The following is a 21,427-nucleotide window of genomic DNA, read 5'->3' as shown; positions in this document are numbered from 1 at the left end:
GGGGCATGCTATTCCAATAAACTGCTTTCATATTTGATGGTCAAAAAGTAATGCTCCATTTCCACACAGGGGAAGGGAGATAAACAAACCATCTCAATACCGGTACTGGCAACCAAACACATGCAAAAAAAAAAAATGGTTGCGGTAAAAATACAATGAAAATGTGCATGTTTGTGAGTGGAAATTTCCATCCAACATGCATTAGTAATCTGATCCTGCTCAAAGAGCTATGAGGAAAACAAAAGATAGGAATACATGTCCATTAGAATGTATTTAAATGCAAATAACAAAAAACCTGTGGTTCAACAGTGGCCTAAACCACTAGTTATCTATTGTTTAACAAGTCCAGACACAGGCTGTCTCTAAGGCAGGTTGTTGTAGTTCAGTGCTATCATCAGAGGCATTGTCCTATTGTTCCATGTCATACACTGCCTGATAGGCTCTTTAAGATCTTCGGACTTACTACCTCATGATCACATGATGGCTGTCACAGCATCATGGGCTCTGGCCACATATAACCACATACAAAGGCAGGAAGCAAGGAGCAGTCAGAGCTGCCAGAAGATATCCCCTTACTCGCTTCCTTCCTTTTATTCAGGGAAGAAAAATCTTTCTTAGAAATTCTGTCGTTTTGTCCCCCAGCAGTTTCCTATCTGCCTCATTGGCCAGATCTGGGTCACATGGCCATCCGTAGCCATGAGGAAAGCTGGGAAGCAATTATCTGCATTTTTCAGTCCCTCTAGTAGGAGGCAGGCAAGGACAAAAGAAGTAGCCAGCCAAAGGCCTGACCTGTGGTGGCGCAGTGGATAAAGCGTCGACCTGGAAATGCTGAAGTCGCCGGTTCGAAACCCTGAGCTTGCCTGGTCAAGGCACATATGGGAGTTGATGCTTCCAGGTCCTCCTCCCTTCTCTCTCTGTCTCTCTCTCTCCTTGCTCTCTCTCTCTGTCTCTCTCTCTCCTCTCTAAAAAAATGAGTAAATAAATTAAAAAAAAAAAAAAGAAGAAGTAGCCAGCCAAGAGTGTGCCACCACACAGTACCTGCCCTCAATGAACTTGGTCTACAGAGGCAGACTGACATTTAAACAGCACCCATTTTCTAGCATGATGCTTGTGGTTAAATAGGAAGCAGCAGTTGTGAGAAAATCTGAGGATCTCAGGCTGTTGGTCCCTCTACCTGCCTTTTTTCATATAAGAGGAATCCCAGCACCAAGTTCAAGTTAAGACCAGTATACAAAGAGTTAACTATATTCAAATAAAAGGAAAAGGATTTGGTCTAAATATCAGACACTGATTGGGGATAAAGAATAATTCTGGACCCGAAAGTATTACAGAAGATCGGGACAGCAAGCATGTAGCATATCCATTGCCTATGCCCATGCCCGTGGCAGACATGACTAATTGATCACAACACTCTCCCACTAAGCCCTGCTATGACCTCAGAACTCTTCTCAACAGTCAGAGTCTTCCAAGTGATAAAAAATTGGTAAGCAAGATTAGATCTATTTGTTATTGCTACTCAGAACTTTATATTTACCACTGTCACTGGGACCAAGCTAAAGGAATGTGAGAAATAGGGTCAAATGAGGAGGTTAATGATGCTGAGCTGGACTCCAATACAGTCCCATTTAAAGACAAAGGGCAAAGATCAAAGGGCAGAAAACTTCCCGCATGAACCTAGTTTGTGATACAAGTTGGCCAAAGTTTATTGATGCATTGAGCTTCCCACCACCCTAAAAAACAAAATGGTGATAATATCTAAGCAGTAAAATTATGAAAACCAAAACCTTTGAATAGTGAGAAAATAGCCCTTGGCTCCAAATGAGTTGAGCCGTATCTGTAGAGACCAGTCGTACTAAGGCACTCACTGTATTTACACCACATTTTTAACTTTTGGAAGCTCTTATATACCTGTCAGCTCAGTTTATTTTCATAATTTTATTCCTTTTGGAATATCATTCACTACAGAGGGGCAATAAGAAGACACATTTTGGGGGTGGTGAGACTGTTCTCTATCATGATCGTGATAGTGGATACACATCTCTGTGCATTTCTCCAAACCCATAAAACTGGAAGCCACCAAAAGTGAATTTTACTACATGGGAATTAAAAAACAGAAAACTTTTTAAAGTTCTAAAATTCACTGAGATTAATGCTAAAATCTCTTATTTAGTCTGAAAACCAAGTACAATTGTCTATGAGTAAAAATTGCGTATGTATTTATGCTCATGGTAAAAATTAGAAAAAAAAAGACTATAAGAAAATAAATTAACCATCCACATTCTGCACTAAAGAAATATCATTTTGGCCTCTTCCTGACGGACCTTTTCCCTATATTTGTGAATTTACCAGAATTAAATGTTATGTCCAGTGGAGTCATATTGTGGGGAAGATTTTATTTTATATTTAAGCATCTTCTTAGTATTACTGGAAGTTTTAGTAAGTATGTATTGCTCTAACAGTTTTTTTAAAAAAGATGTATTTTGAAATGAAAATACTTTAACAAAATAGCAATCATCTTATATTGTTATTGCTTGATTCTCTCTTAAATTTTACAATATGTTAACATCAACAAGGCTATTTTGGCACAATCCCAGTAGCAGTACATGGGCAGTATCAGTATCTTGCTTGGCCTTAATCAGACTTCTTTTTTTCTTCTATCTTAGTAAGAAAAATGTGCCAACACACTACTTCAGTTATCAAAACTTGCCAGAGAAAACTTTATCCAAGAAAATGAATGGTGACTTTGGATCATGAACCAGAACCCAGAAAGGAGTCCACGGTTTTATGTAGATCAAAGGAATATTTTTCATTCTCTCCGGGGAGCCTAAGAATCCCCTGTTGGTTTAATCCACAAAGTCATTGCCAATCTGTCCAGAGGCCCCTGTGTAGGGATGACAAAGGGTATACATGCTACCCCCCCTCACTGCAGGGCTCATCACCAATTAATCACTGCACTTCAGGCTGGGAGGAAACTTCCAAACCCTTCTCAACACAAGCTTTCTGCACCTTTGCCATGTGTTTTGAAACCTATTTTCCATCCTCACTGAAGAAACAGAAAACTCTGTTTAGAGTCAATCTGGAGTATGGATTAGGTGGAATGAGTCGGCTGATACAAGTAGGGTAAAAGACTTTATAGTATTATTTACAAAATGTTTCTTAGATGAAAGATGAAACATTTAATGAATTCTGAAGACTAAATTGCATTCCCTCTCATTTTAATCCCTATGCCTATGATTGATGCTGAGTAAGGTATTGTCCCATCAGAGGATTTGGGTTTAGGTCCCCTCTAACGTTGAACTGAGTCATCATTTGGTCCAAATAGTCATCCTGCTGTTTGAATTGTACATCGCCTAATATTCCAGGTGCCTGCCTCAGCCCAGGGCCTTGGCAGCACACAGACTCGAGCCCAGCATGGTACTGTGGGCAAGAGGGCATGGAGCAGGGGATCCCTCCTTCCCCCACCTCACCATCACATGAATATAATTGCCAACTCAATTTCTATTATTCAGGAAAATGGAGTCTTATATATGGAATTACTAGTTTCGGACCTTTGTGGAATGCTGAGGTTGATTTTTTTTTTCTGAAGTGAGAAGCAGGGAGGCAGAGAGACAGACTCCTGTATGCACCCAACCAGGATCCACCCAGCATGCCCACCAGGGTACAATGCTCTGCCCATCTGGGGCATTGCTCCATTGCAACCAGAACCATTCTAGCACCTGAGGCAGAGGCCATGGAGCCGTCCTCAGTGCCCAGGCCAACCTTGCTCCAATGGAGCCTTGGCTGTAGGAGGGGAAGAGAAAGACAGAGAGAATGGAGAGGGGGAGGGGTGGAGAAGCAGATGGGTGCCTCTCCTGTGTGCCCTGACTGGGAATCGAACCCGGGACTTCCACATGCCAAGCCGATGCTCTACCACTGAGACAAATGGCCAGGGCCTGAGGTTGATTTTAAAAAAAGAAAAAAATCGGTCTTAGGGTAGTGTCCATTCGGGTCACCGGGCCACCATCTTGTGGAAATTAAATCAACACAAATAGATGGAGAACAGGGCAAATGTCACACTTCCTTTAAAAATCACCTTAACCACATTTGACCTCTATAACTCCTTTTGGGTTCTGTTTTTTGTTTTGAGTCAAAAGCATGTACTTGGTTCACATGTCCATAGAACAGAGGAAAAATGCTCTGTTTATAGTTTTTTGTTCAACAGCATGAAAGGCTGGGCATTGAATAAAATTGTGTCATATGAGCTAATCATTTAAAGGCCAGAGTCATGTTAAACTTGATGAATTAATATCTGTTGACTGATTTCAGATGAAATTGTTGACTTGAAGTTTGCTGGTTTATTGTTCTCACCATATCCTATTTCTAGAAAAGTAGTTTTGTCTTGAGCAGCCTAAGTTTTCCAGTTTACACTGCTCTCCCAAAGAGCATGACGCAAACGTGGGAGAATGTGTATCAGAAGGTTCAGTATCTTGAGATTGGAATGTGGGATGATTCATGAGTTTTGCATCAATTATTAAACAGTCATAGATGAAGATATGCAGAGATGGATGGGGCAGTAACATATTCTGGTTACACCTACTGGCTTAGCAGTGATAAATGAGCCAGGAAACAAGAAAGTTCAAAACAGGCGTTAACTCAAGCAAATGCTGCAAAGGGTGGTAGACAATCGCTAGATAGAAGCAACCTAATATATAGACCAACCGGCTGGCAGGATTAAAATAAAGGTAAGGACTTGGCAGGAGAACTAAGGAATTTCAGAATTCTGCTGTGCCAACCGCTCTTTCACTTACAAGGTTCTTGAGGGCAACATAGCACCAATAATAATAACACTCAGAAAACGAAAAAGACATTTTTATAAGCCAGGACCGTGCCTAATGTCCCATAATGTAGAGTTCTAACAATAACTGACTTGGATCATGTGACTTAGACTTGCGCTTGAATCCTACTGTGTGTGTGTGTGTGTTTCTTTTATGCCTGGCTATTCCAAACCCCCATACTGGTGCCTTCATGGCAGGTCCTCATTGGGTCACAGACCCCACTGCAGCATCTTGCCTGGACATATGCTCTCTAGTAGGCATCATTTCTTTGATCTTTCTCCTTCCGTTACACAATTCTTTGTTCTTATATGTGGTGAATGCTCTGTGTGGATATCTATGGTTCCTCATGTTTTAAAATGTGCTATAGCTTCAGGCAGCAATTTAATTTGATGGGGTCTTGGGACCATGCCTTAACCTAGGTGTAACTCTACTGGTGGGGGCTGCAGATATCATGATAGTTGAGATCCAGTGGTCTTTCCTAACAAATTTTAAATAGTATGGATCGTGTGCCCATGTGAAAGACATTTAGCAAATACAAAAGAAAGTGAATTCCTTTGTAAAGGCCGAGGGAATAGTGAGTAAAAATAGCTCTGGCAGGCAGAATTCATCTGTAGAAGCTGGAGGGCAGGAGAGCAGATGAGTTATTTTTGAACTTCAGTTGAAATCACTTAGAGGGTGGGGATCTTGAAATTTGTGTCCTACACAGAGCATGGAAGAATGCTTTATGCGTCCTGTGTAGTGACGAGGAGTTTACATGAATGAACAGATCCATGTCTTAGAATTAATTGATTTTTTTAAAACCCTATCTTGTTTTGACCTGTGCAGATCTTAAAGGGAGAATGAGGACATTTCGGAAGGGAGTCTGGGTGAAAAAGACACTGTATATGGCATCCTTGAGAAAGTGAGTTCTTGTGTCCCTTGGAGTGACAGTTTCTTGGAAACAGAGCCAGAGGCTGACCTTGGAAAAAACTATTTAACTCTTTTGATACCCAACTTCACCAAAAGGTCCATTGCATGGACCCTGAAGCCCACCCAGAACTCCAGCACCTGTGTTAACATGGCCCCTGAGAGGAAGGACTTTTTTGTTGTTGTTTTTAGGTGAGAGGAGGGGAGGTAGTGAGGCAGACTCCCACATATGCCCCGGCTGAGATCCACCTGACAACCCCCCATATGGGGGCCAATGCTCAGTGCTGAGCTATTTTTAGCACCTGAGGCTGATGCACTCCAACAGAGTGATCCTTAGCGCCCGAGGCCACACTTGAACCACTTGAGCCACTGGCTGTGGGAGGGGAAGAAGGAAAGAAAGGGGAGGGGAAAAGAAGCAGATAGTCACTTCTTCTGTGTGCCCTGACTAGGAATCAAACTTGGGATGTCCATATATTGTGCCGATGCTCTCTATCCACTGTGCCACCAGCCAGTGTGTAAACCATTCTTAAGCAGCATCTTAGCCCTAAAGTCTGGAGCATGGTCTTGTTAGTCCCCAGGCCTGGTGCCCAGCACCCTCTCAGTACTCCCCCACTACCCTTTTTCTCTGAAAGGTGGTTTTTTTTTTTGAGAGCTTTGACTTGCTCCTTAGTGTCTGACCAGAGCTGAAAGGGAAGAGGAACAACCATGCCTTCATTAGGTTTCACCCAAGTCAGAAAGCTCTGTGAATAACCCCATGGCTGACCACTCATTGAAGAGCCCCAGCAGTCACGGAGAGTGCATTTCAGCCGGGGAATTCTGAAACGACTGCACACGTTAAATAGCCGCCTCCCTCCTCAATACATGAGAGTGCTTTGCTAAGATGTGCAAAATTTAACAAGAGTGGTCCAGCAATTCACTCGAGGTGCTTGGCCTCCCAGCCCTGCGGGACTTTCTTACTCCTCAATGGACACTTGTTATAGAAACAGGCCCTCTAAACTCACGGGGGGAACTGAAAAACCAGGCAGCTTATTTCGTGTTTCCTTCAGAACAGCATTGATTTGGAGGGCTCTTTCTGAGGGGCTAGGCTAGATTTCCGGCTGAGATCATCAGTAAGAAATGGGGTGGTCTTTTCTGAAGGAAGACTATAGCTAGACCAGACAGACATCACAAAGTGGTGACTCACACACCATATTCAGCCCATAGACAAGGTTATAGTTTTTAAATATCCAAGTGTTAAAAATAATCAATTGCCCATAGGTAAAAGTTAAGAGATTTTGCATAAAAAAATCTAGATTTCCAGCTTCTTCTAAAAAGATCAGAATATCTGGCAACAGTTCATGGCCACAGTTGGCTTTAAACTGAGCAGCCACTTGTCCCCTAAGAGGGGACACACGCTTTCTACTTCACCTGGTTTCTTCACTCTATTTTGCCTAGTGGCCCCGGAGAGCTTAGAAGTAGCTGTCCCAGGGTCAGCCATCTAAGAGGCCCAAATGAGAAATCATGAACTGTTCTTTTAAATGTGCCTAGCTTGAAAGTGACTATGGCTTCTTTAATTCTGCTTCCTTCTGCATAACGAGTGACCGTCAGGAGCGTTTTCATACCTGGAAAAGGACGGATAGTTACATGAAAAATGGGGAACTGTACACTGCTTACCCAAATAAATCAGGCATACAAAGAAAACCCAGAAATGATGATATTAAAGTAAGATTTGAGATGTGAATTATTTAGGGGTAATCGCTCTCGTTTTCCAGCTCGCTTGCTTCGCCCTGGCTTCCTCACATGGACAAAATCTTCTGAATGTTCTTCTCTCAAAGGCCAGAGTCATAATTTCCCCCCCCCCCTAAACTTATTTGAACTCCCGGTAGCAATTGTTGGAGCCCTGCAGGGGAATAATTGCACAAGAATTAACCTTTGACATTTTTCTAAAAATAGCCCTAATAAATCTAATCATAGGTAATTTACCTGTCCGTATTCCTCTGGGGGTAGCCAGCATTGAAGACAGGCTTGGCAGGCTGGCGTTCCTTCGGCAATTATCTGTGATCCGAGATCCTGGAGCCTGTGTACTTTCTGTTTGGGAATACAGGGGACCCGTTGCCCTCTCCCCTCTGACCTCATGACCCCGTTTTCTCAGCACCGTTCTCCTGGGGTTAGAGTAAAGCTGTGCTCTTCCAGAAAGGTGTATTGGGCTCAACAACAAAGAGGGTGCATGGGTCAAGGTGAAGCATTTGTGGGATCCTTCCTTGGATTTCCAACTTGCAGAGATTGCCAAGGATTTTCCTCCACGTCTGAGCTTCAAGCATCCCAGCCCTCATTAGCATAGCCACCCCTGAAACCTGTTTGGGGAAGTGCCTTTGATGTAGAAGAAAGGGAAACGCACAAAGTTCAGGGGTGGGTCCCTGCTCTGTGGCTGGTAGAAATTATCAAAGCAAATTGCCATTTCCCTGAGCCTTCAAGAAATTCATTTTCTTTTGCCCAAAATAAAAGGGTCTGAATGGGCTTTCTCCTTTTGTTCTCCACGGACATTCTAAGAGACCACAGCACCCGTGTGGGCAGCTAGGAAATCTACCCTCCCAAGTGCCACTTCTAGTGGCACTTAAAACACAGAACATAAAACCCTTGTAAATTCCACTGCAGAGACAAAGCCCTAAGCCCTTAAAATGCTCAGAAAAGTATGTCTATTATCTATCGTTCCAAAGTAAGTGTGCAGTTACTTAAATTGCCTTTGTCTTCTTCTTTTCAGCTGACATTATCTCTACGGTAGAATTCAACCACACGGGAGAATTACTAGCGACAGGGGACAAAGGGGGTCGGGTTGTAATATTTCAACGAGAGCAGGAGGTAAGTGGCAAGTGAATGCAAAATGCCTATTTTCTTCCCTTTTTAAAGGAGGCCTCCTACTGTTCCTTAATCCTCACATGTGTTGCCCTTCACCTTGCTGCTTTGCTAGCAAACTCAAAACTGCCAAAAAGTCATTAACATCAACAGTTCCACCTTCCAGCTCATAAAAGCACCTGAAAATAAGGGCCTTTCCCCAGGGCACGGCCTAATCTTTTTTAAACCTGGATGTTTCACATTCGTGATGACCTCCTGTCTCATCTGACCCACAAAGTGCCATCCATGGGTGCTTTCTGTGCATGACTCCTCCTTTTAGGAGTGAAATTTATCTTCAGGTGATTAAAATTAAGCCTCCCCTCATTCCAGGAGCTCCTACAGAATAGGTAGGAGGGGAAGAAAAAAGTTCTTTGCCAACAGATGCGGAAAAGGACAGCTTGGGTCCTTAGAGATGGAAACGATCGCTTACCCTGCCAAAGGGAGCGCGGCGCCTCAGTGACATCTGAGCAATGCACAGGGCACATCCCTGACTGGAGGTGACACCAAGGCCCCTGGAGCCGAAGGCCGTATGCCGTGTGCTTTCTCAGCAGGAGTTCCAATTTCCACTGAATCTCAACAAGCCCGTTTCTTCCTGAGGACTTGGGTTCCACTAGGAATTGTTTCTCTTTTTCATATAAATTGAGTTTCGGGGGGTGTCCGCTTCTGTTTCGTCAGAATGGAGTCACGGCCCGATTTGATTTCCCGGGCCTCCCCTGGCATGGCGCTGGAGCTTCCAGAAGGCCAGTCTGTGTTCTAGTAACTGTCCCATCTGCTCCTAGCTGCTTCTGAGATTCACCCAGCACCACATAGGGGGGGAGGGGGAGGCCCCATGCAGGAGGAAGCTTTCGCCAGAGACTTCCCTAGCAATTTAAAGCCTGCTTTGTGCCTCGAAGCCACTTCTGTCCCACCTCCCCTCAAAAAAAAAGGGGGGGGGAGCCTCATTTAGAAGTGATATATTTGGTAATTGCACATTATTTGCAATTAATTTCTATAAGGGCATCCTAATCCCTCGGGGTTTCTGTATAAACTCAAGTGTTCAGCATTAAATCAGGCACCCAGACTGTTCCATTGGCCCTGGAAGCAGGAAATGTGGTTGGCAAGTAGGAGCTAATAGCTCTTCGTGACCTGGAATTTTTCCTGCTTTTCCAGAGCTGCCGAGTGCTAATTGGTCTGGCACATCCAATACACACTTGACAGTCTGATTTGGATGGTACCAAATCAACAGTCGTATAAATTTATTGTTAAGGTGGACTGGTCTTCTCTGCAGTAGGCAGGCTAGTCACAAGTATGTCAGCATTGAAATTCTTCTTAAAACTGATTTCCAAACCTCTTTCTTCATTTTTATTAAAAAAAAAAAAAAATCCAATTAGGTTCATAGATAAAGAGGAACCGGAGAAGCTATTTAGCATAAATTACCCAGGGCAGGATGTTACCAGTAATATTTCGATCTACATTTCCTGTTCACTATTTATAGGTCTCACCTATTTTAATTTACTGAAAGATATGGGAATGATTTGTTAGGGGACACGTTTTCCAAAGGAGGGTGGTTTGGTTCAATATGAAGTAAATGTCCAGGGTAATAATATGCAGTTTAGCAGCGAAGCTTGAGGTTGAAACGGACATGTGACAATACCTGGGTCAGGTCTGTTTTTCATTTCTGTGAGTAACTTCTCAAGAGTCCCGAAGGGTTTGCTGTGGGAACTAGCCTCAGCGCCCTCATAAATACATTTAACACCTGGGTGTCAGCATCCATCTGGAAGCTGAGATTTTGGTTTGGGTGTTAATACCCACCCAGAAATATATATATATATTTTAAATTGAGCCTTTCATTAAAAGTCAAGCTTTTGCCCTGGCCAGTTGGCTCAGTGGTAGAGCATCGGCCTGGCATGCAGAAGTCCCGGGTTCGATTCCCGGCCAGGGCACACAGGAGAAGCGCCCGTCTGCTTCTCCACCCCTCCCCCTCTCCTTCCTCTCTCTCTCTCTCTTCCCCTCCAGCAGCCGAGGCTCCATTGGAGCAAAGATGGTCCGGGCACTGGGGATGGCTCCTCGGCCTCTGCCCCAGGCGCTAGAATGGCTCTGGTCGCAGCAGAGCGACGCCCCGAAGGGGCGGAGCATTGCCCCCTGGTGGGTGTGCCGGGTGGATCCCGGTCGGGCACATGCAGGAGTCTGTCTGACTGTCTCTCCCCGTTTCCGGCTTCAGAAAAATACAGAAAAAAAAAAAAGTCAAGCTTTTATGCCTGACCTGTGGAGGTGCAGTGGAGAGAGTCAACCTGGAATGCTGAGGTCGCCAGTTCGAAACTCTGGGCTTGCCCAGTCAAAGTGCATATGACAAGCAACCAATGAACAACTATAGTGAAACAACTACTTCTCATCCACCCCTCCTGAGAAATCAATAAATAAAACTTCAAAAATAAATAAATAAAATTTTAAAGTCAAGCTTTTATGACAAATGTCTGAGAAAAACTGGATTTGAATTTTTGAACACAGTTTTCCAAAGCCTGACTGTCAAAATTCTTGGTACTCAGGGCCTAAAATGCAGGAGATGAAATCTTCCTTCCCACTTTGCCTTTCTTCTCTTTGTTTCTCACCCTCTTTTTCCTTCTCTCTATCTTTCTTCTTCCTCTTGCTCCTTTCTGCAGACCCTTTCCCTTATGGCTCATTCTCTCATTATTTATTTAGCTCCTGCTGTTTGCACTTTGCATAATCAGAGCTGGGGAGGGGAGGAGCCAGAGGTCGAGTCTCATTGCCTCCCAGAGATGCGGAGGCCATCTCTGCTCCTGTCTGTTTTGTTACCAGTGTTAGGAAAAAAAAAAGGGGGGGGGGGTGGGAAAGATCTGATGCCCAAATCTACTATTTGGAAGTCCTGTGACTTTGGAGAATATCTCTGAGCCTCTTTTGTCCATTTTCCTGCCCTGCCTACCTTTCAGAGATTTTGTGAGAATCAGGTGAGATTTTAAAAGGCCCATCAAAGCTGCTGTTGCTATAGCTTTGTACTCTCTTTAAGGGATCAACATAAGTATATATGATATATGGAAGTCAGCATAGGATGGCTTACACCAAAAGGTGTTAAGACATCCATGAGGATGCAGAAAGACAATATTAGAACTTCAGTTTATATTGATTTTTAAAGTTTATGTTGATTTTAAAATCATGTCCTCTTTTAACTTCTATTTCTATGTATATGTTATGATGTTTATCATATACTATTTGAAATGCAAATGATGGTGTATACCATATATTATTACAGAAACTCGTGTTTATAATTTATAAATATATGTATAATGGAGGTACTAAGATTTACCAACAGAGGTACACGATCAGATGTTTTGGAGGTCTCTGAGCCAAGGTAAAACTTGTGCCAGTTATGATCATGCCCATCCTAACCCTAATGATTCTGCCCCCCAAAATAAGAAATTGGTGAATTTTCAGGTGGCCAATGGGACTTTTAATCTTTGGTGTATTTATTTATCCCCTTCCTGCAGAGTAAAAATCAGGTTCATCGCCGGGGTGAATACAATGTTTACAGCACATTCCAGAGTCATGAACCCGAGTTCGATTACCTGAAGAGTCTAGAAATAGAAGAAAAAATCAATAAAATAAGATGGCTCCCTCAGCAGAATGCAGCCTACTTCCTTCTGTCTACTAACGGTATGTGGAAGTGACTTCCCTTGTCTGCTGTTTTCAGAGAGATATGCAGGCAAATTGTGGAGTTCAGTCTCTCTTAGATGCGGTTTTCCTTTTTGACCTTGAGTGCTGTCAGAACGCCCAAGGAACAGTATTTGCAACACGCCTAGCGCAGAGTGAGTCCTCGGGAAATAGTAGTTCTTCTTTTTCAATATGACACGTTTCTGACCAAGTTCTCTGAGACCCTTTATCTGCAGTTTTCGACTTCCGCAGATTATTTCCAGGTGTTTTTGGAATGTGACTTCCTGTCTTAAGATTCACTGGATGTTATTCTGGGAACACAGTTCAGGGAAACTCGACAGGCTGTCCTGTGAGTTTGGCATACTGAATAGAGGTTATTAATCCCTGAATGTATTTTGGGGTTGTTGTTCTTTTTTTTTTTTTTTTTTAAGCAGATGTTCTGCATCTCTCTGACACAGTCAGTTTCTCCAAGAATGGGTCACAAAGAGAGACGGACCCTATCAAAGGACTGATTAAGCAGTGGTTTTATTTCCTCTTTCTCCTTCCCTGTTCTTCCAAACACCATTTGTTGGTTGAGTGAGAGTGGATATAAATAGGGCAGAGAGAGAGGGTATGTTAGAGGTTGAATAGAGAGCCAAATTCTATATTAATTCGGTAAGCCTTTATACAGTGGAATTACCGACCCTAAAGTTTCTTAATGCTCTGATGAAAAGCTATCTGTGCTCGAAACAGTTTAGAATAAAATCATATACTAAAAGGTGCTAATTGAATAGCATAACAATTAAGAGGATTAGTGGATAAAAAATTAAACACCCTCTCCCAAGCAAATAAGCCAGAGAGTGATTCACTTCATCCAAAGTGTGAGTCTATGTGGAGTGTATATTTAAATATAAATCAGAAAGCTAGGGATTTTCTATGTGCCTATCCCTGACATTTATAAAGAAAAGGAAATACTCATATGTCAAGTGAAGAAATGCAAACTATGTACCTAATATGATCAAACATATATTCACACTTTTGAAGACTAAAAGGAAACACACCTAATAAAGATTTATCATGATTAATTTTTGACTGCATTATGGATCACATAAATTTGTTTCTTGTATCACTTTTATTTTCTATGCTTTGACGATGAGCTTTTCATTTTTTTTTAAAGGATGGATTTTTTTCTTTAATGCACACGAACCAAAGCTCCCTTAAATATAAAGCCAGTGTACAAATCTTAAAAAATGACAATTCTGAACCAGCCAGTTTTGAGTTACTCAGGCATGGCTTATCTCAACACGACCAGATTTCCACTCGTCTGTCTTTTCCAGATTCCAAGTAATTTAATTCTTTCTGGTAACTGTATTTATTGTTCTGTTAATTTTTTTTTCAACCCCGTTTCTTGAAAGCCAAACCACATGAATTTGTTTTACTTCCTCCCCTCTTCATTTTATCGTTGAAGTTCCACTCAAAGGCTATGCCAATTCAACACTGCTTAGAATAAAAAGGACTGCTCGTGATTTTAACTTAATTACTTCCGGCAGAGAAAGTGTCTGATTATCTGCTATATAGCTAGCTTACTTTATTGTGTGAAATTTAGCCTATTGATTATCACAATAAAATTCAAAGACATATTAACTCCTTGGTTGGGGGATGGGGAAAAAATCAGTGAAATGCAATGAAGATTAATTATATAGCATAATGTTCTGTTAATTGAGTTTTTAAATAGTTTTTTGATTAACAAGAATATTATCTTCTCATTTGGGATGCTATTTCATATGCCAACAGCATCTCCAAATGATCTTTATAAGAAGAATTCCCATGTTCTTCTGTGATTTTCTTTTTCATACTAATATTGAGGTTGAGAATTCCCCTTAAGCCAAATAGGTTAACATGCGAAAATTAATGGAAGACAATTGGAATTACTGTACAAAAGAGAAAATGAAGATAGATGATAAGATTGTGTTGAAAAGCTGCCATGAGTAATGATAAACTACTCAGAGAGCCAGCCAGAAGATAGAAAAAGTCATTACTCATAGTAACAGCCACATGTTCCTCAGACTTCTATATCCACAAAACTTCAAGATAGGGAGTCAAGAAACATTGTGATAATAAAGTCAAGAATGACTCCAGGCAACCCAACCATGGGGAATTGGGTTGAATTCACCATCAATTATCTTTTAAAAAAAAAAAAAGTGCTTATCTTATTATAGTTGGGTGCCATTTTTACTTCCTGCTAGAATATATTTCCAACATTACAATTTTTAATGAAAAATAAAACGTACATTCAGTTGTGAATCGAGATCTTAAAATTATTTGTGAGATAAAATCATATTGCTTTACATAGATTTCTACTTCTGTCTTGATACCTATGATGAGAAAGGAAGGTATTATATATTGGATTTAGTATATTGAAAATAGTTGTGTTCATCATAAAAAAAATTTTGGAAAATAGAGAAGCAAATAAAGATTATGAAAGTGTTTCTATCTAGAGAGAACCACTGTTAATGTCTTTTAAAGAAAACAGCAAAGAGACATGGGTAAATCCATTTTTTTCTTAACAGAAATGTGGCACCCAAGTTTTTTATTCAATATTATAACACTTAATAAAAGGAATATGATTCTTCTATACTTTACTAACAAACCTCCCATTATTAGACCTTTAATTATTAAATTCTTACTATTATACATATATTTATAGGATTAAGTATTGGAATAGAAAGATATGATTAAGAAGAAAAGCACATTCATGAACTATGTCTAGCATGTCTATTTAAAACAGTTATATAATTGCACACAGGAATATAATTAAAGGGTACACAAAAATTTTTACAATATCTCTGTCTAGTACAATTGAGAGACATTTTAATGTTTTATGTTTATGCTCATTTTCATTTTCTATATTTATATAAGTTTATTATACATTTGTGTAATAAAAAGGAAATAAAATGAAAAACTACAAAGTCTATATATGTAATATTATAGGTTTCTATTTCTCCCCCCCCCAAAAAAAATGCTATGAGGGTCTATGCAAAATGTTAATGATTGTCCCAGACTGGAGAGATTATGGGTGATTTTTATGTTTTATGCTTTGCCTATGATTTCTCTATTTACCTATACAGCAAGTTATCGTTCATAAGAAAAATGTGAGAAAAGAATTGCTTTGTAAATGGGACGAGATGTATTCCAAAGCCAAGCAATTGAAAATATTTGGTGTTAAAAATTCACTGATTTGGATTCTTCTAAGTCACAGCTGATCAGTAACCAATCGAGCGACTGTATAGATATGACCCATGTTTCATTTTTGTCACAGTTCAGTATATGGCAGGACATGCAGAGAGGGGAGGGCCAGAGAGTGTTGGCATAAAGAGAGGAAGGCTGCAGCCAGCCCAACACCGGGGAAGGGCTTCTCGCCTTCTGTCCCAGTACAGACCAGGGCGGGTGTGCAGATCTTACACCAGCAGCCTGGCCAGGTGTGCCAGCAGACGTGACCAGCCTGAGTGGTTCCCAGATTTCAGGAAACAGAGGCACTTACCTGTTAAATTATCCAAATTGTTGCTGAACGCTCATTTCACAACAGGGTGTATTTCAGACCGTGAGGACAAGGCTGTTGGTGAGGAGAGATGGAGGAGGGACAGGAAGAGCCAAAAAGAAAGGGACCCTAGTAATGGCAGGGAAGCAGGGTGGCTTCTTTCTCTGACAGTGTCACAGAGGGGACATTAGGTGTCCCCATCAGCCTGGGTGAAGCGAACGCCGTCAGAGAAACGTGTTATTATTGCAAGAGAGTTGCCCGATTTGCTGACTCTAGGAACTGCCATTCGTGAGCCTTTATTAGAAGCCCGATACGGAGTCCAACACTGTACACTCGGTGTTTCATTTAATCCTCGAAAGAGCCCCGTGAGGAAGACATGGCTTTCCTTAATCTACAAAGAAAGAAGTGGAGGCATAGAGGAGTTAAGACTCTTTATTTGTAAGGTTAGATTACTCGGGATACAGTTATACTAAAAAATGGCTCGTTGTTGATCTGATATTCAGATTTAACTGGGCATTCTGTAGTTGTTTCCCTGCTCAGTCAGATACTGTTGTTTCTGCGTCACTTAAGGAATATCAGCCACATGGCTGGCTGGAGTTGGCATGGGCTTGGGGCCCAAGGGGCATGGCTCCCCACTTACTTTGTGCAGGCATAGAAGAGAATTAGAGAAGGCAACCAAGTCCCTGCCTTCCAGAAGAGAAGCCAGAACACGTACAAATCACGAAAGCAGGATCTGATAAGCAAGTCTTCCAAAGGCCTGCAGCCCACGGACATGATCTGTTAGGCCCGAACATGTTTCTTTATGAAATGGAATCAAACGTCTGCAGGTGGAGCATCCTGTCCCAGCCCTCCAGTACCCCCAACCCCTGTCACTCACTCTCCTGGCCTGCCTGACCCCTGCAGGCATTGGACTTCTCACCCCGTTTTATTGCTGTAGAGAATGACAGGTGTCAGCAAGTGGTAAGTGGGGACAGGACAAAGGTGAGAAAGGTAGTTTCCACATGGGGACTCCAGGAGACTGCAAAGGGAAACGAGCATTTTGATAAATCTTATTATTATTTTATTTCCCTGAATATGCTAGCAACATGTACTGGGAAGATGAGAGGCATTCATTCATCCAACTCATTTATTGAACATCTACTATGTCCTAGGTACTTTTGTCACTGCTGGCAGTATAGTGATGAACAAGATAGTCTGAATCCCTACCTCTGTATTGATTTTAAATTCTAGTGAGGTAAATATAATAGGTTGCCTTGTAGTGAAGTGCACTATGAGGAAAAATAAAGGAGGAAGAAGGGGCTAGAAAATAATGAAGAAAACATTTTTTATGTAGGTTGCTTAGAAAAGGCTAGAGTTGGGATATAAGGAGAGAGCAAAGAAAAAAATCATATGAGAAAGAGGATAAAGGGCTCTCCTGGCAGAAGGCACAGCTTGTGCAAATGTCCTGAGGCAGGAATGGGATTGATGTATACAAAAAGCTTTAATAAATCCATGTGGCAGGGGTGTAGGGAATGACAGGGTAGAGGGTGGATAATGAGATCAGAAATATTGAGGAAGTAGGGGATGCAGATCCTTTTGGGTCATGGTAAGGGCAGCGTTTAGTAAAATGGGTCACAAAAATGAGACTAATAATAGTACCTGTCATTGTGATTTGTGAATATTAAATAAATTCTCCATGCCAAGTGCTAACATAGTTAATTCTAGATATGTGGCTACTCTTACTGTTCAGTGCACAATAAATATTTTTATAGAATGAACAAAATTAATGTATAAGATGTTGTAAATTTAATAGCTCACAGTCGGTAAGATCATTTGTCTCTATACGCTATATGTTTTTGTTTTGAAACATGAGCTGTGCCTTCAAATGACACCGGATTTATACACCGAAGCCCCTGACATGAGCCAGGTTCTGTGGCAATTTCTTCCATTATTGTGTGTACAACCCCCCTATGGTCCCCCTCCCGCCTACCCAGAATAAAACCTCCTTTATAAGCTTTCCTTGGCTGTAACACGGTGTCCTCTGGTTGCCCTCCACAGATAAAACTGTGAAGCTGTGGAAAGTCAGCGAGCGAGATAAAAGACCAGAAGGCTACAATCTAAAAGATGAGGAGGGCCGGCTTCGGGATCCTGCCACCATCACAACCTTGCGGGTGAGTCCACCAGGCTGTTCTGTTTTGTTTTTGTTTTCTACCACGGTCTTTGTGTCTCCTCGGCCACCAAGGTCAAGGCATGGGTTACTAAGGTTGGCCACATGCTGGCTGCTGGGTAGGTTGCAACTACGATGTGAGACCAAGTAGATACAGCAGAGAAGGACCCTACTACCCAAGGTCCAGTGGAAGATGGAGGAAGACAGGTGTCAAGCTCCACTGACTACGAATCCATGCATTTCCTTTTGTTCATGTGACCATGCCCTATATTACTGTAGGCTTAGCCTCTGCCTGTTCCCATTACCTAAAATGGCTCAAGCAGCACCTGTATTCAACGTTCAGGGGATGGGACTACCCAGGTACAAATTGGAGACATGACTCAAAACTAATAAGCCTGGGTTCAAATTCTGCCACTTACCAGACTCTCCCATAGCCACTTAACCTTTCTGAGCTCTAGCCATGCAAGCTACTTTTAGTTTATCCATCTGCAAAATGGTGAGCCTAATCCTTGCTGTCTGTGGGTTTATGAGGATAAAACGCAGCAAGGGTGGGAAGCCCTTACTCCATGGCTGGGACTCAATAAATGATCTCTACTATTAGTCTGAATAGCTTCCTTCCTGCCCTCCAGAAATGCACAGTCTGGTAAGGGAAGAGGATTTGTAGGACTAATATACAAATGATTATGACACTAACTAGAGGGAGATAAATGCAGCGGGAGTCGGAGAGAGTTGCCGTTTGATCAAAGGAGGGGGAAATTACATTGGTTCTGGGAGACCAGGAAGGGTCTCCTAGGGAAGTGGTGTTAAAAATAGATTTCTTTAAAGCAGACTTTTAAGGGAAGGCTCTCCAGGTATAAGTTAAATTGGTTCAAGACTGGGTAATGGGTTTAGTTTTGGACGTGTTCAGTGCGAGCAGGAAAGCAGGCACATACCGGGACCAGCCCGAGCCCCGCGGGACTTTCCGAACCACGTAAAATATGCGCTTTCACACGGCAGCTGCCCTTCTGAGGACCAGAAACTGAGAAGGAAGACAGTGACGTACATCTGAGGAGAAGAGGTTGTCGCCCCGGGTTTAGAAGCAGGTCTGGGAATCGGGCGATCATTGTGTGTCTGATTAGCTTGCTTGTTTATTTGTTCCTTCATTTGGTCGTTCGTTTGTTCATGTTTATTGAGTGGGTGCTGTTCGAGCACAGACTCTTGGCCGGCCACAGCGCTAGGCTGACATGTGTTTACTTGGTACTAATGGGTACCTGGTCTTCATTTGAGCTCCTCTGAGCCTACAGGCATGGGCTGCTCTGCTTCCTCTTGTCAGACTGCTCGAGCAGCCTGGAGAACAGCCAGCAAGCCCACCCCATCAGACTGGTCGATGCTCTGAATGCTCAGGGCTTGGAAACTGGGGGCAGAGCATTGAGGACTGTGAATGTTGAATCAGCCTGTCCTGGGTTAGACTTGTGACTCCATTGCTTTTAGTCTGGTGACCTTGGACACATTAATATTTATTTAGTTAGTTAGTTAGTGATTTTAGAGACAGAGAGGAAGAGGGAGAGAGAGAGAAATATCAATTTGTTGTTCCACTTACTTATGCCTTCATGGGTTGATTCTTGTATGTGCCCTGACTGGCAATTGAACCTGCAACCTTAGCATATCAGGGATGGCGCTCTAACCAACTGAGCTACTTGCCTAGGGCTTTGGACACATTACTTAAACTCTTGTGCCTCTATTGTCGCATCTGCATAACAGAGATGGTGACAGTCACTACCTCCTGGGACGTTTGTGAGGGTTCAGTGCAGTATTGTGGGAGATATAGAGCTCAGCCTGTGTCGTGTCTCGCAGAAAGCACTCAGTAACATTAGTTCCCCGCTGTTGTTTTTGTATTACTATCATCATTATGATGGCTGTTATTCACCCCCTACTGTTAGTAGGCCTATGCATATGAGAAAAATTCATATCCATTTTTCTTGTCATATATTTGTTATACTGTTGTATTTACAAACTATTCACTTATAGCTACTAAGTGACAAAGCACTAAGCTAGTCACTTAATAGTGATACAGGAGGAATAGAGCCTTTCAGCCCGGAGGACTTGACAATCCTGTAGGGAAACAGGTGGATTAGGTCCCACTGGGACGTTTACAACATGAACTTCTGCCCATGTGTTACCTGCCCTTGTTTGCTACGTGAAGGGGATTTCTCAGATGCCAACTGTAGTCCCGTTGTCCATGGCATCCTCCGGATTTCCTATGTCTGTGGTTAGCCCCGGAGATGCCATCCTCGTGATGAAGAAGAGAGAAGGCCCATGGGTAAGTGTCCATTAGAGCAGAGATCACTCCCAAAGTAAGACAGTGATGTTGGGAAGTGGACTTGAACATGTCATACATGGAAGGAGGCCCCAAAGTGGGGCTGCGTTCAAAAATCCCAATTCTTGTTCTTGCTTTCTTATTAACCGTCTGGGTGACCCTTGGCCAGTGAATCACATTTGCTCTCTCTAAGCTTAGTTTCTAAATGGCCAAGGGCTAGACAAGGTCAGTGGTTCTGTGACCATGGTATTAGTTACAAATTCAGATTCCCGGGTTTCAGCCCCAGTGATTCTCTTCAGCAGGTGTTGAGTGGTCCAAAGGAATCTATAGTTTTAATCTGAGCCCCTAATAGTGGAGACAAAGGGTCTGTGGTCACTGGACTCTATCATCTCTAAATTTCCTTTGAGTTACTGTTTTTATGAGCCTCTGTTACTTTCCATTCATTTCAACAGTTACTGTACCCACTTGAGAGAAACATTTGCTATAATATTGTACATACTCGTATCTGATTGCAACTCCTCTACCTTCCTAGGCTTTCAGATGTCCTCTTCCTCAGTGTCAATATCCGCAGTCCCGCTGAAAAGCCCAGCCTCCTTTACATTTTGATCCCAGTGGTTGAAGAAGAAAAAAAATCAGGCAACCCTGAAGACCATAGATTCAGAACAATGACTCCAAACAGAGAATGAGCTGACATGATATTAATCAGACTGTAATTTACTAACATGCTCTGCTTTTGAAATTTGCATTACCAGCAATTGTGGCTTTTTTTTTCTTCCCTATGCTATGATTACCTCCTGCCCCCTTTCAGAGTTTCCAGTTCTATGTGGATCTTGAGAGTGAGAACGTTTAATAATACTCGACAGCTAATTAATCCTCACTGAGTAATGAATCTGTTCTGTTTCCATGCTGGGAGGTTCAGCTTTTCAAAGCAAGAATGTGGCTATTTTTTTTCCCTTTTTTCATGGAGGATAGCCTTTCAAATCTGATCCCTTATTACCCAGAGAGACTTTGAGAAGCACTTCTATGAAAACATTATCTCCTGCTCCGTTTCATAATATTCAAAGCAATAATCATGATGATAAATTAACAATAACACCTTTTAGCAGCAAAGTGCCATTTCCATCACAAAGTGTTTTCTTATCCTATCCCTTGATTCATCTTTTGGACAGCCAGTGAGAAGGGCAGGATGGGTATTTGGCAGGTGAAAATGCTGACAGCTAGAATTTATTGAG

The 21,427-nt window shown here is 42.1% G+C and overlaps 1 protein-coding gene across 6 annotated transcripts in view; it reads left to right on the top strand.

Annotated features, from left to right (window-relative positions):
- The window catches only part of PPP2R2B (protein phosphatase 2 regulatory subunit Bbeta), a 443,356-nt gene that overhangs the window by 322,709 nt on the left and 99,220 nt on the right, over positions 1–21,427 (top strand). For all 6 annotated transcript variants that reach the window (XM_066342763.1, XM_066342764.1, XM_066342762.1 and 3 more), the window contains 3 exons: positions 8,461–8,558; positions 12,074–12,239; positions 17,791–17,903. In XM_066342763.1, the coding sequence (XP_066198860.1) occupies positions 8,461–8,558; positions 12,074–12,239; positions 17,791–17,903 (377 nt within the window). The remainder of the gene's footprint in view (positions 1–8,460; positions 8,559–12,073; positions 12,240–17,790; positions 17,904–21,427) is intronic.

The sequence above is a fragment of the Saccopteryx leptura genome, chromosome 6 (genome assembly GCF_036850995.1).
Source record: "Saccopteryx leptura isolate mSacLep1 chromosome 6, mSacLep1_pri_phased_curated, whole genome shotgun sequence".
Taxonomy (NCBI): Eukaryota; Metazoa; Chordata; class Mammalia; order Chiroptera; family Emballonuridae; genus Saccopteryx; species Saccopteryx leptura.
This window is presented reverse-complemented; position numbering and strand designations above follow the sequence as displayed.